The 13469-nt window shown below is 42.0% G+C and overlaps 1 protein-coding gene across 1 annotated transcript; it reads right to left on the reverse strand.

The window, feature by feature from the left end:
- Positions 1-232: 232 nt before the first annotated feature.
- LOC119229358 (flavin-containing monooxygenase 5-like) lies at positions 233-7101 on the reverse strand. The gene is made up of 10 exons (XM_062564896.1): positions 6975-7101; positions 5269-5427; positions 4997-5185; positions 4718-4883; positions 4550-4611; positions 4201-4397; positions 3884-4031; positions 3599-3806; positions 3457-3529; positions 233-3372 (listed from the first exon to the last, which is right to left on the reverse strand). Exons 2-10 carry the CDS (start codon positions 5398-5400, stop codon positions 3291-3293), a joined length of 1257 nt encoding a protein of 418 aa, XP_062420880.1. The 5' UTR covers positions 5401-5427; positions 6975-7101; the 3' UTR covers positions 233-3290.
- Between the last annotated feature and the right edge of the window lie 6368 nt (positions 7102-13469).

The following is a 13469-nucleotide window of genomic DNA, read 5'->3' on the forward strand; positions in this document are numbered from 1 at the left end:
AACAAATGGCGCAAGCAAAGAGAAAAAGTTATTGACGCGTACCGGGCTGTTCTTGTTATTTCCAAAAGCAGCCGATGGTCCGCTGACGGCGGCGGCTGGCCGCACCGGACGCGGGTTTGAGTATGCGCCCTAGCCCTTTACCTCAGAACGATTTCACCGCTAAAACGAAAAAGGGAGCCTGTGTTTGAGCGGTGCCAAAAAGCGGCAGCTGTTGACGTCTGCATTCGGCTGACATTATTGTCGCTACACACAAGACGTTTACTTGGACAACTATACAGAACAAATTGATACCACAATGCTTAATTGAAAGATTATACTGCTTTATTAAGGTATTCTATATCCTCTATACTTCACATACATTATGTCTAAAAGGAAACTCTAATGATTTGTCATTCTAGTTAACGGTTCAGTAGCTAACAGTTAGCCTGATCGCTCTCACTTAAGTAAACTTGTTACTGATGGACAAATTCCTCATGGAAAAATGTACCATTTATTTATTTTGTTCTTTTTTGTGACGGAGTTTTCCTCCACCAGTCTTGCAACCAGTCAGCAAATGTAGTTGTAGGTAAATCTGTGAGCGAAGTTGTGAAGACTCCATTATCTCCTGATGTGTTGACGCTTGACAGGAAGTCCACTTCCACATTGATTACGCATTTCCGTTTTTGTGAATACGGTCTATTGCTCATATTACTCGGGTACGCCCTAAGGAACTCCTAAAAAAATAAAACTTCCTGTGACCTCTTTCACAATAAGTGACGCAATTACGCAGCGGTGGAAATACTTCATTGGTCGTAGTTTAAAAAAAAGTTTGCAGTTGAGTTATATTTCCTTCCTTATAATCGGGACACCCATTTCTTCTTCTTCCAACTTCTTTATTGGGTAATGTTATAGACCTACATGCTTTTTTATTCAGTGTTAAATTAATTAAAAGCTTGTGTATGTCTATTAAGGTTATTTAAATGAGGAAAGTCTCAAGGACCCCGAAGAGGCTTTGAATCCTTATGATTTCTGGTGTAGTTGGCCATGTGGAGTCATTTGCATCTCACAAAATCTCGATTAAGTCAAAGACTTGTCTCAGGTGTGTGAGAACTGCAGGCTACCAATTAAAATTAAATGACATCCGACTAGTGAAAAAATCACATACTGTGTGTTAAAATATCAATTGCATCAATCTCGATGTGATTTAGCGAATCCAACTTTATTAATATAATGTAATAATACTTTAATTATACTATATATATATTTAATAATACATTGTAACAAACTTGTGCGTGCATTGTGCATGGGCATCTGGCAGTGTAGGTTTGTTGTATTAAATACAATTCCCTCATGGGAGAAAAACACTAAGCAAAGTGAGATGGAGGAAGGGGAAGTTAAAAGGTCCAGGCAGTTAAATGTTTGCCTCGAGCTTACATTGCAATAGCGTAATAATATCAAAACATTTTAGAAGTTAAATGTCCAGGAGGACCAAGGGAAAACAGGCCTCATTAAAAAGTGCTAACACATTGTCAGAAATGATTTACTAGGCAGTGGATTTGGACCGAGGCAACAAACAAGTCAAATTCATTTTTAAAAACAAGGTGCATTGCAAAAAAGACACACTTTGAGGCACTTGTTGCATATGTTTTTCTCTGGAATAAATATTTTGGTTTACCAGAATTAACCCATTTAATTGGATTTCTATACATCATGTCATTTATGAATTTGTAGTTATTTGAATGAAAATTAATTTAATCTGTTCTTATGTAATTTTGAAGAGAGACGTAGCATCACCGTGTGGATCAACACACAACTTGCACACTTTAACAATGATACTGTCCAGTCAGTCCTGCAGCCTCATCCCTCCGTCTAACATCTTGACGTCAATCTAGTCAGTATCTGATACTAAGATTTGCAGTGGCCTGGCTTAGGAAGGAGCCCAGTCAGTTTGAAATAATAATTTAATTAAGCAAGGGCTAGGATAAGGAAGGGGATAAAGAGCAAACTATATAACAATTTCATATTTTATGATAACGTATGTTGAAATTTGAAAACTAAGCCATCAAATAAAAACAATAAATAAAGCCTCATTTCTTTCTCTGAGATTGTGTCTTCTGGTACTTCCTTCACTTTGATGCAAACGGGGGGTTACAGAGCACCCTTGTAATTGTGGGATGCTTTCTTGTTGGATATAAGGTTTTCATAAATCATATTTTAATCACTTGATGTCACTGCTGTTATGGTGCATATGAAAAGGCGAGCCGCACTTCAATACTACGCTCATTATTTTTGCTTAATAAATTATGTATGTAGAGCTTGAGACCAGAGTGAATCAAGACTGAACATTAATCATTGGAGAGTGGCTGGCATATAATCAGTGCACTTTTAAACTGCATCAAAAAATGTAAAAGATAGAAAATGAAACATTTACGAAATTATTAAGTATACAAAAACAACAATATGGAATAATTCCGGGAATACAAAAATAATGGAATGGGATGGATTGACAACTTTTTCTTGAAAACAGAAATCTGAAATCTACCTTACCTTTGATTGGCATGAATATAAATTTGCTGGTTGGTTTTGACAGATTTTTGACAGATTTTCTTACGAGGGTTTGTCTAAACCAAAATCATCTCTGGAGAGACCTGGAAGAAAATGTTCTAATTTCTTCCAATTTCATAGTGAAGACCTGTTTCGGAGGGGAAAAGCACATTCTATCAGTCTTTATTTGGTGGTGGGTTGCATCTGGAGGAATAACTAAATACTTTAGCATCTCCCTTTAACACTACAACAGATTTGTATGTATTGCCACCTTGTGGACAACTGTAAGAACCGCACATGATTCTGAATGAATGGATGGATGAATGAAATAACCTGGCTACACACTCACTTAGCAGAACTTTTTTGTTTTTGTTACTTTGTTCCTACTTAATATTTTACTTAAATTACATGAAATCTATCTAAATATATAATAAAATAAGAGGACAGATAAGTTGCATTCTGGAACAAAGAGAAAAATTGTTTTAAAATTCTGATGACAGAGTTGCAATTATTGTTGTCTTAAAGTAGTCACTAAAGTATCTTAGTTTAACAATGTGTTGAGAAAAAAACAGTATACGCCAAATCTATGTGATAATAAATGTCCCTGATGGCAACGATGGCATCAGTTGCTATGTTTTATCCAGACAGCAACATGATGGGACTGCAATTGTAAATCTTTGGTAACAAGGAAACCAATCCTATTCTCTTGGACATAATGACCTTTTCCATAGGCTCACCATCAGAATTAAATGTGTGTGAATTGAACTTTACACAAGAAAATGCTCTGCTATCTCATCCATGTAGGTGATGTAGTCCACCTGGATGTTGTGTCTCTGACTGGAGACGTACCTGAAAGACAGACATCACGTTGTGCATCACAAGATCCGGAGCCTCTCTGACCTCGAACAGATAAACGTGAATCCACAGCTCTACCTCTCAGCCATGGCCTCCTGCTTGCACCGGACGTCCTGCAGCATGGAAGCCACCGAGGGAAGCTTGATGCAGCCTGTTGGTAACCACAGCTACAGTGAGGGAAGGCTTACAGCACCAAAGTGGTGCTCTGACAGCTGCTCACCTTTAAAGACGCGCGTGGCCCACCTGGCCTGCATCTCAGCGATGGGCATGACGGCTCCCAGTGGCTGCACCAGGCCGATGACAGCCAGCGTGGGGCGTTCCAACTCAGGAGGAAACACGTACTTGTACAGAGTTGCGTTGTTCTCCGACACAGAGACCACATGTGAGGCCAGGAAGGGAAAGGAGAACCTGTAACCTGTGGCAAACACCTGCAAGACAGGGACACTCCTCTCAGTCCCACACACAGCACCCCCACCCCCCACGGCTCTCTGGTATTCAAACCTACCACCAGGTCTACATCCTCCACCACGCTACCATCATCAAACTCCACCCTGGAGCCCAGGAACCTGCGGATGTTGGGCTTCACCTGGACCGTTCCCGACAGGATGCGGTTGGGGAGCTCGTCGTTCACGGTGGGGTGTTGGCTGAGCAACCTGACATCGATGACCACACTGGTTACTTACGTCACAACGATACCCAACTAACTAGAATCACAACGCTACACGGTGGACGAGGGGCTACAGCAGCTTTTCTGTGTCTACACTTAAGAGAACGCACTGAATCAGTCAAGTCAAGCTGTGATGTGGGGGTATGGCAGGGTACCTGTGTTTGGGCTTCAGGTTGTACAGAGCGTGATCGAACCGTTTGTTGAGCCGTTTCTCCACCAGGCCGCTGAACAGGCTCATCGGAACGAGGTTCCTCACATAGTTCAACAGCCGGGGCAACTGCATATCCGTAGGAAGCCCCGAGTCTCCTACTCGGTTCCGGATCCAGGCTCCTCTCCGAGTGCTCAGGTACAGCTGGGAACAGGGATTACGATGACTCAAATCAATTAGCTACTGGTTTGGATTATGATCTATAAACTAGGATTCAAAGTGTGGCCTTAGAATGTCATCTAGAGCAAAGAGGAGGAAATGAGGTGCAGCTTTCTGTTGATAAAGTATTACATAACCGCGTTGTACAGCATGGCCATCAGAGGCAGACTGTCAAAGGGTTTCCCCTCCCAGTAGAGGGCTGTTGGTACCTGGACAGGTACACACGGCTCCATGCCAGGGTCACATGACGAAACACTAACAGGTAGACAAGGCTCCATGACGGGGTCACATGACGAAACACTAACCTGGGAAGTCGTGCAGCGGCAGGTGGGGGTGGCAGTGATGTCCGATGCAGATCATCACAGCGTCAAAAATGTGTTTCTCCTGCTGGCCGTCCTTGTTCTCCGTCTCGACGTCCCACTGGCCCGAACGAGAGAAGTCCGATCTCTGCTTCACCTGCAGGACCTTGGTCTGAGGGGAGCACAGGTCGACAGGGGACTCTTACAGCAGCACAACGAGCCAACTCACCACTAATCCGTACTGAGGGGAGTGTGTGGAGAGGACAGACAGGGAAGCGTCCTCACGTTGAAGCAGATGTGCTCAGACAGTTGGAAGTGGTCCGCGTAGATCCGGAAGTAGTCCATGATGAGGGAGTTGTGCATGAAGTTGGGGTAGTGTGCCGGGATGGGGAAGTCACTGAAACACATCATCTCCTTGGAGGTGTTGATGATGACGGAGTGGTAGATGCTGGCTCTGTCGGCCTCTGGATTCTCCTGCAGCAACAGGCGGGAGGAAGAAGAGTCACACTCGGGGCCTCACGGTCTACATGAGCTGCAGAAGGTGGAGCTGGACCCACTTTGAATCTCCACAGACCCCCAATGTCGTCACTGCTCTCGAAGCAGACGGGCTGCAGCCCCTCATCCAGACAGCACTTGATGCAGGCCAGACCTGAGCTCCCCCCCCCAACCACGGCCACGCGACGAGTCATCTCTCAGGTGTGTGGAGGAGCAGGAGGCTTCACATGCAGACATGGCGATGCATTCATGGTGAAAACATCCTCTGACCCTCACCGGGCCCCAAAAGGTAATCGTACATTCATAATACATGCAGTAATACTAACAGATATGTGAGCTATGAATCTATTGATCTGATAGAGACGATGGTTCCAATATAGAGTATGAATGGGAGTTTATGTTACCCTGCAGATATAAAGGAAATACATCACACAATAATTACAACAGCTGTTTTAAAGATAATTGATAATTAAAAGCTCTTTCTTAGTGCTCAGTTAGGGGGTCACTGTCTTGTCCTGGTTGAGGAGTGAAAGGTCAGAGGGCAAAGCAGAAAGTGCAAACCAGGCAGACACAGATCTGATAAGGATGAGAGTTAGAGACACACCAAGCACCATCCAACACTCACGCTTTGTTCCTTATGTCACATTAATGTGAGGAGACACACGTTGGATGTGATTGGATCTTGTGTTGTGGGGGGGAGGACCTGAGGACCTCAACGCCAGTTTAGGGCCAATAGAAATCTTTGCTTTTATATCTAACAAATGTTCTTCCTGCTGTTAGTCAGTTGTTCTTTTGGCCTGTGGGCCGGCAGAACTGCTCGTGCTGTTATTTGACCTGTGACCTGACAAATAAATCTACCAGAACCAGAGAAGTCGTTTGGCTGAATTCTTCCAGGTGTCCCCAACTGGCTTCACATTTCTGATCACGTTCGTACTGAGAGGAAGGTTGAAGACTTTCAATGAGTGTGAATGAATGTGTGTGTGTGTGTGTGTGTGTGTGTGTGTGTGTGTGTGTGCAGAGGTGTTAACTGTACTTAAGTAGAAATTTGGGGTATCTATACTTCACTCGAGTATATATTTTTCAGACGACTTTTTACTTCTACTTCTTACATTTTCACGCAAATATCTGTACTTTCTACTTCTTACATTTTAAAAACCGACTCGTTACTCCTATTTTATTTTGGCTTGTTTTCCGGCTTGTCGGCGTTCAAAATCACACAAAAAAACGATCCTGATAAATCGCGCCGTCGATTGAGTGAATTTGATTGTGGTTGGATCGACTAAAACACTAGCAAACCGTAGCACTAACAAATCGTAGCACTTAAATTGTACTTATAGTGGCACTTTTCTATAACGTGTTTTGAAACTGCTTATTTGATGAAAATTGCACTTTCTTGTTACTTCTTCTTCCGAGTTTGTATCTCTATGTGGAAATGCACTTATTGTAAGTCGCTTTGGATAAAAGCGTCAGCTAAATGAAATGTAATAATAATTGATAACAATGGATCAAATAAATTGAGTTTTCTTCATAATGAATAGAAGGCGGTTTTACGGATTTATATCCAGAGGTGGAAAGTAACGAATTGCATTTACTCGCGTTACACCCGCTACGTATGGCTCACGTATTCACATATTCACGCGGAGTCACCGGAGACGGCGACAAAAAATATTCCTCCTCTTCCTCCTCCGTGTAACGAGGCGGAATGACGTCACAACACGTTCACTGCTTCTGGTTCATCTCGACTCTCGTGTCTCGTGTAGCTTCTTACCTAGAGGCCGGAGTGGCGTGAGGGGAGGCAGGTGCCCCCATGTTGTCTTAAAGTGAACAATGACCCGATGACGTCAGTGCTCAGCGTGAACAGGTGCCAAAGAAAAAAACTAAACAATGCATTTAAGACAGTGGTTCTCAACTGGTCTGGCTCCGGGACCCACCATCACCCCTTAATGACAAGCCGCGACCCAAATCGAGGAGCATTCTCAACATCTCAAATTTATTCAAAATCAATTTCATAAGCTGAATTTTATATTCAGGATGTTTAATTATCTTAAAAACCCAATGTCTCCCCCATATCAGAATGGTTTAACCCAACCTGGCACACGCTGCTGGACGGACGAGCCGGCAAAAAAAACGACACTCCGCTGCATTAAAAAGTCCCTTCAAAATATATATATATATATATATATATATAAACATATTTTTTTTTTCTTCTAATTTTTATTTTCCCATGCAAAGGCCCGCGACCCACCAGTTGAGAATCACTGATTTGAGAGACAAAGAGGTGGAGAGACAGACCAACAGAGAGATTTTTTAATAATATAAATAAAAACAGCCCCGGCCTCCTGCTTTTATCCCACTTTATTTATTCTTGTCACTCGTTTAGCTGGTGCACTTTATCTTTATTTTTATTCCTAATTTTATCTTATCTCCTCCAACTTACTAACCCATAGCTTTAGTTTTTAGCGTACTAACCCATAGCTTATATTTTATTATACTTTTATTTTATTTTATTTTTATCTTATTTGTACTATGTCGTCATTATTGTACTGTCTTCTGTCATGCACCTACCGCCAAGACAATTTCCATGTATGTACAACATATTATGGCAATAAACGTTTCCTGATTGCTGATTCCTGATTCCTGATATTTATAATTTTCCAATTTCAAACAAAGTACTGATGTGCTCAAAATCACAGGTTGCCTTGCTTTGTTTTCTAAAAAAATGGAGCAAACACCAATTCATTGTTGACAACTTGTCGTCTCCAATGTGTTTATAAAACGTAACTCTAGCAAGAGTCTGGCCCTGATGCTCACAAGCCACACTGCCTCCAGCCCGGCCTCCAGCCCGGCCTCCTGCCTCTCCCTCTTGCCCGACCTCATGCCCCTCCCTCGTGCCCCTCCCTCCTGCCCCTCCCTCATCGTTTGTAGATCTGCTGTGCAGGTGTTCAACTCTATAAAGCACCAAAACAATAATTTCTGTTTAAGATATATATTTTTTGAAAGTTAGGCAATTAGAAGCAATTGAAATAGCAAAAACAAGCCAATTGTTGTCAATAATATATATTATTCCGTGAGTAGGGTTAGGGTTGATAAGGGTTAGGGTTTAGAGCCTGTTTAGTCTAAAACGGTTACAGTTTGGTTACTGAGCTGCTGACGTGTGCGGAAACGAAAACAAAGCGCAATCAACACATATCACGTTTGCCAGGACCCAACCCTGGGTTTCTGTGTAGCAGGCGAACGGCCTACTACTGTGCTACGAGTGGCGACTCAGATGCAGAGACAACGAGACAAGTCTCTTAAGTTCGGCAGAGGTTTACACAAATTTCGACAGCCATGCAAAAATACTTCCGACAACACAAAAACAAGGTCTGGCAATTTAACAAGGTACCTGAGGGTGACACTTCCAAGACTCGGCAAACACAAAGAAGCTCAGGTGGCTCCTTATGAACGTCTCTTGACGTTCCCTCGAGGGCGATCTGGATGACTTTGGTGGAAGGTCCTGATGAGGGTTGGATCGAGGACATGTAGGGAAGGAACCCAGCATCGTTCTTCCAGGCCATAGCCTTTCCAGTCCACCAGATATTGCAGGCCCCTCCCCACCCGGCGACAGTCCATTAGACAGACCGTATAAGTTGGACCGCCGTCGATGAACCTGGGGGGAGGAGGGGTCAGTGTGCTCGTGGCGATTGGGCATAGCCGGGAGACATGAAAGGTTGGGTTGATCCGCATGGAGCTGGAGGCGATAGGTTACTGTATTGACCCTCCTCACAACCTTGAAGGGCCCCACAAACCATGGAGCTAGCTTGCGGGACTCCACCCGCAGAGGAAGGTCTCGCGTTGACAGATGACAGTTGGTGTTCCTATATAAAAAGTTGCATTAACTAACTTAGATACCCAGTGTAACGTAATGATTTGAAGAGTGCGCTTGTCAACGTTTCACAAACACATTAACAAACATATTGCTGAAAATCTACAAAACGCATCACAAATCCATTGCAGCGTTCACGATTGTATAAGTGAGCACTACATCACAACCACGTATGAAAACATGAATTAAAGTGAAACCACATGAAAATATATTTCAAAAAAGATCGGAACGATCAGGATTCGAACCCCGTGGGTCAAAACATCCTAAAGCAGTGAGCTATGGAGATTTACAGGTTTTTCTGAGCGGTACAGGGTCCTTAAGGGCCGTTATCTACCGGACCGAATAGCAACTCTGATTTCGGTGCCTTATTTAGATGCCAGGAACATTCTTTATAGACATCATTATTATTCAATCCAGCGGCTAGTTGTTTTACAAATCCCATTAACATAAGGGATGAGAAATGCCATTTGTATTTGATCAAACCCTTTGAAGGTGCATGGTGCTGCCATAATGAGGACACCTGGTGGATTTAATTAACTTAGTTAACTTCCTTGCTCAAGGAAAGAATGACCTGTTATCCACTTTGTCATGTCAGGGATTTATATAAGGTGCTGTAACTTTGTTGCTCCAGAATTAGAGGGTTACCTGTTTTGATTATAGCCAATCCACTTCTCCAGACACCACTACAATACTGGGACTAGCCCAAACCATGAAAAACATCCCAAGACCATTATCCCACCTTCAAAATATGTCAATATAATAATATAATATTTGCCTGCAGTATATAGTGTAGCAAGGTAGTCTTCTGTATTTTTTATAGTTACATTTTAGAGGACCCCCCAAGAGTCCTAAGTCATTTCGAACCCTGCCCAAGGGGATATACCCTTTTCATTTCTAATTACCTCATGTCCCTCCCTCCAGCACCGCTTTGAAGAACCAGTCTCCACCTGGTTTTATTTTTTGAGTGGCATTAAATGTGCACTCCTAGGCCCGGGTCGATTGATTTTCATCAATACAACATCCCTGTGCATTCAGCAACGTGACAAACAACAAACCAAGCGTCTCTGTGCAACACAAAGATTTCACTCAGGGAAAAATCAGGTGGGCCCGACCGGCCGTCAGCACATTCACAGAAAGCTTAACGCACCAAGACTTTATCTGCATCATTGGAACGTGTTGAAAGTGTGTGCGTGTGTTTGGGCGGTGTCCAGGACATTGAAGCAAAACTTCCTCTTATTACCCCTGTTTGAAACTCTAGAAAGCCTCTATCGGGCCTCCGCTGGTTGAAAGCATCAGAAACTTTTTTTCATCAGGGATAAAATGAGCTTGGCACCGGCTGAGGGGTTTTGTCTTTGCTCCCAATGTCTTCCTCGCCTTGCGTTAGGCACTTTCTGTCAACAGTCTGGGCACATTTTTTGGGCTCGACCAGATGAATAAACCACTACGATGAAAGCCAGCCGGATGATTTAAACTAAAATGTGTCCTCCAAGGAACCTAAAAATGCATTCATCAGTAAGATTTGATGGGTTCATCAAGCACATGTCTCTGTGAAAATGATCATTTCTACAAAACCCGACGTGGTTTGGCATTAACTTTTATTTAAATCATTTAAATTTCATTCCCGTTGTTATCATTTCTTTTACTATTAAGTATAGCATGTATTTCACATTTGGCACAACAGATGTTGCATGTGTACAGACTGTAAAGCCCTCTGAGGCAAATTTGTAATTTGCGATTTTGGGTTATACAAAATAAAATGAATTGAATTGAATTGAACTGCCAATAATTATAGTTTAATATGCTAACAATCATTTGATGGATGATTTACGTTTCCATTGTTTGGAGAGATTGCATTCTCTAGCTATAATACACTTTTACAGGACACAACATTGCACTGAATTAGTATTTAACAAATATACAAGTTGGCCTGATGGGGGTGCTATAACAACAGGTTTTTCAAAATATATAATAACTTATCTCAGGAATTACCACAGCTAATTTAGTATAGCGATTTAATTCAAGAAACACGTCTGATCGCCAGGGTTTTCTCTTATGTTGGCACCTTCAAATGTTTCCATGGGCCCTAAGTCATTGAGAAAATCTTATTTTTATGCTGTTTACTAAATGATATGACAAATTATATTGGAACACCTCGAGCCATGTTTGTGTGCGATCTGCGAGATTTACAAGACAAAATAATTGACAAACTACATATGAGTGCATATTTCAAACACATATGCAACACGGCCCCACTGTTTTTGTTTTGCCAAACATTTCTTGTGCGGCCTTGAACCTGATTCTTCCATCTACCATCTTAGATTCTCCCCTTCATTAATAAGGACAGTATTTCCACCAGCTGCTATAAAATTCCCCCCTCACTCACCAGTGAGGCATGCAGATCTAAGGTTACTGCTTTGATTAATTGATTGTGCTGCTTCTCTGTCAATGCAGTAATGAATTAATAAGCAACCCTTTTATGATGATATGGCTTTTAACCTTCACGGCTGCACCACATAATTTCTTGGTTGTTGTTACAAATGAGGTAAGAACATGTCTTCAGGCTTTTACCCTCATTCAGCTATGAAAACAAAACAAACACCCAAGGGTTGGCTGTACATTTGTGACGATCACCTGGAACATAACATGACCTAACTCGTGACATTTTACACTTTTACATTTTTTTTTAATCATTTATATTTGTTGTACTTTTCAAAACCTGTGTTGACTTGCGTCGGCCTCAGTGTATCCCAGCTGAAATTGCCTGTTTTCGCATTGGCAGAGTGCAGCGTTCTACACTGCCCTGACCCCTAAATATGGCAGTGACTGGTTGATTGAACTATCAAATATAAAAACATATAACTTCTAATAAAGCATTATGTTCTCATTATGAATCTGTACAAAATGAACGTCTTACCAACTAGCTCCTAGTATTTTATTATGTTTCTTTGTTACAGTTGCAGTGACGTACAACAATGCCAAGATGAGTTTAGTATGTGTGGGAAGAAAAACTGTGGTGGGCCTTGGTTGGACATGCAGCCCCACACACAGTCTCTGCTGGGAGGGCTGTCCAATGAAAATAAAGCCAGCATGTATTCTAGTCTCCATTCAGATCAGGCAGGCTCAGTGGACACAAGTCCCAGACGGAGACACAGACACCCCGCCCCGCATCACTGGGTTTGGGCCCCATACTCTCTACAAACCAAAGCCTCTGTGGATTCAAGAGTTTAGGGTTGGTTTCACTCCCGCTCTGCAGCAACAAATTGACCTTCATATGCTAAAAACTCGACAACTGCTTTTACAGAAGGTAAAAACGGATGTCCTAATCATTATGTCCAGCTGGCAAAAAAGAAGCCACAGGCAACAGAATAGTTTTGTTTCAGTTCCCACTGTATGCACAGTAGCAAAGTGGTCATTTTCAGTAGGTTCAGAAGTTGTACAAAAGCTTCCCCTAACCACCAAGCTGTTCTTAAATTCAGTAACCAATTTAGGGCACATCCAACAGCTGGATATCTTTCAATTCATCATGTAGAGAACATACAATTGTTATTTCTGAATATATTACACATTATTTTCACTCAGAATATACAATGATTACAAAATAAAACCAGAATCCAGAGTACAAATTGTTAATTATTGTCAGGGCTGTGGTACAATAGTGCTGTGTGTTTGTGTGTTGTTGTGGAGTGCCAGTGTGATTTAAAGCTGCTGACAGCACCAGACGCTTACACTGCACTGGGCTCCTGCTGTCTCTCGGTCTCTATCATTTGTATCGATGGATACAGCCTGTCTGCTGGCCTGACAGTAAATCTCTACTTCTCTTCTTTCCCTTCTCACTCCCCCGCCTCTGTCATAACTAAGCTTACTCTGGGCTTCTACTCTTGCTTCTGCTCTCTTTGTTTCTAGCTTTTCTTCAAGGCTTTCTCACAGACTTTCTCAAGATTTAAAGAATATTTTTTCCAGATGGCTAAACCTGGCAAACTAAACTGAATACCTTGAATTTTTACATTCCGTACAGACTATTTTAAGACTATTAAGTCTTGGTCTTAGTCATTTGAATGAAAGCATCCCCATATTTGTTCAATACATAACGTAGCGTACGATGCTAGAGCAAGCTATTATTATTAATGCAATTGCTAAATATACACTGCACTGTATTGAGCCAAAAATCAAGCTTCAAATTTAGAATTTTAGCTTATCATTAGGCTGTCTTATCTCGGACAAACCGCATTGGTAAAGTCTGCCTCCTGCTATTGACAGACAATCGAATTTAGTTTTCTCGTTACTATAAAGCCTGTATATGTATAAATTAATCCTGTGATCAGGATTAAGAAATCAAAGAAACAAAATGTCCATTATAAAGGGTCAGAACCAGAAAAGGATATTTGCATCCAGACATGA

This window comes from Pungitius pungitius, chromosome 10 (assembly GCF_949316345.1).
Source record: "Pungitius pungitius chromosome 10, fPunPun2.1, whole genome shotgun sequence".
NCBI lineage: Eukaryota > Metazoa > Chordata > Actinopteri > Perciformes > Gasterosteidae > Pungitius > Pungitius pungitius.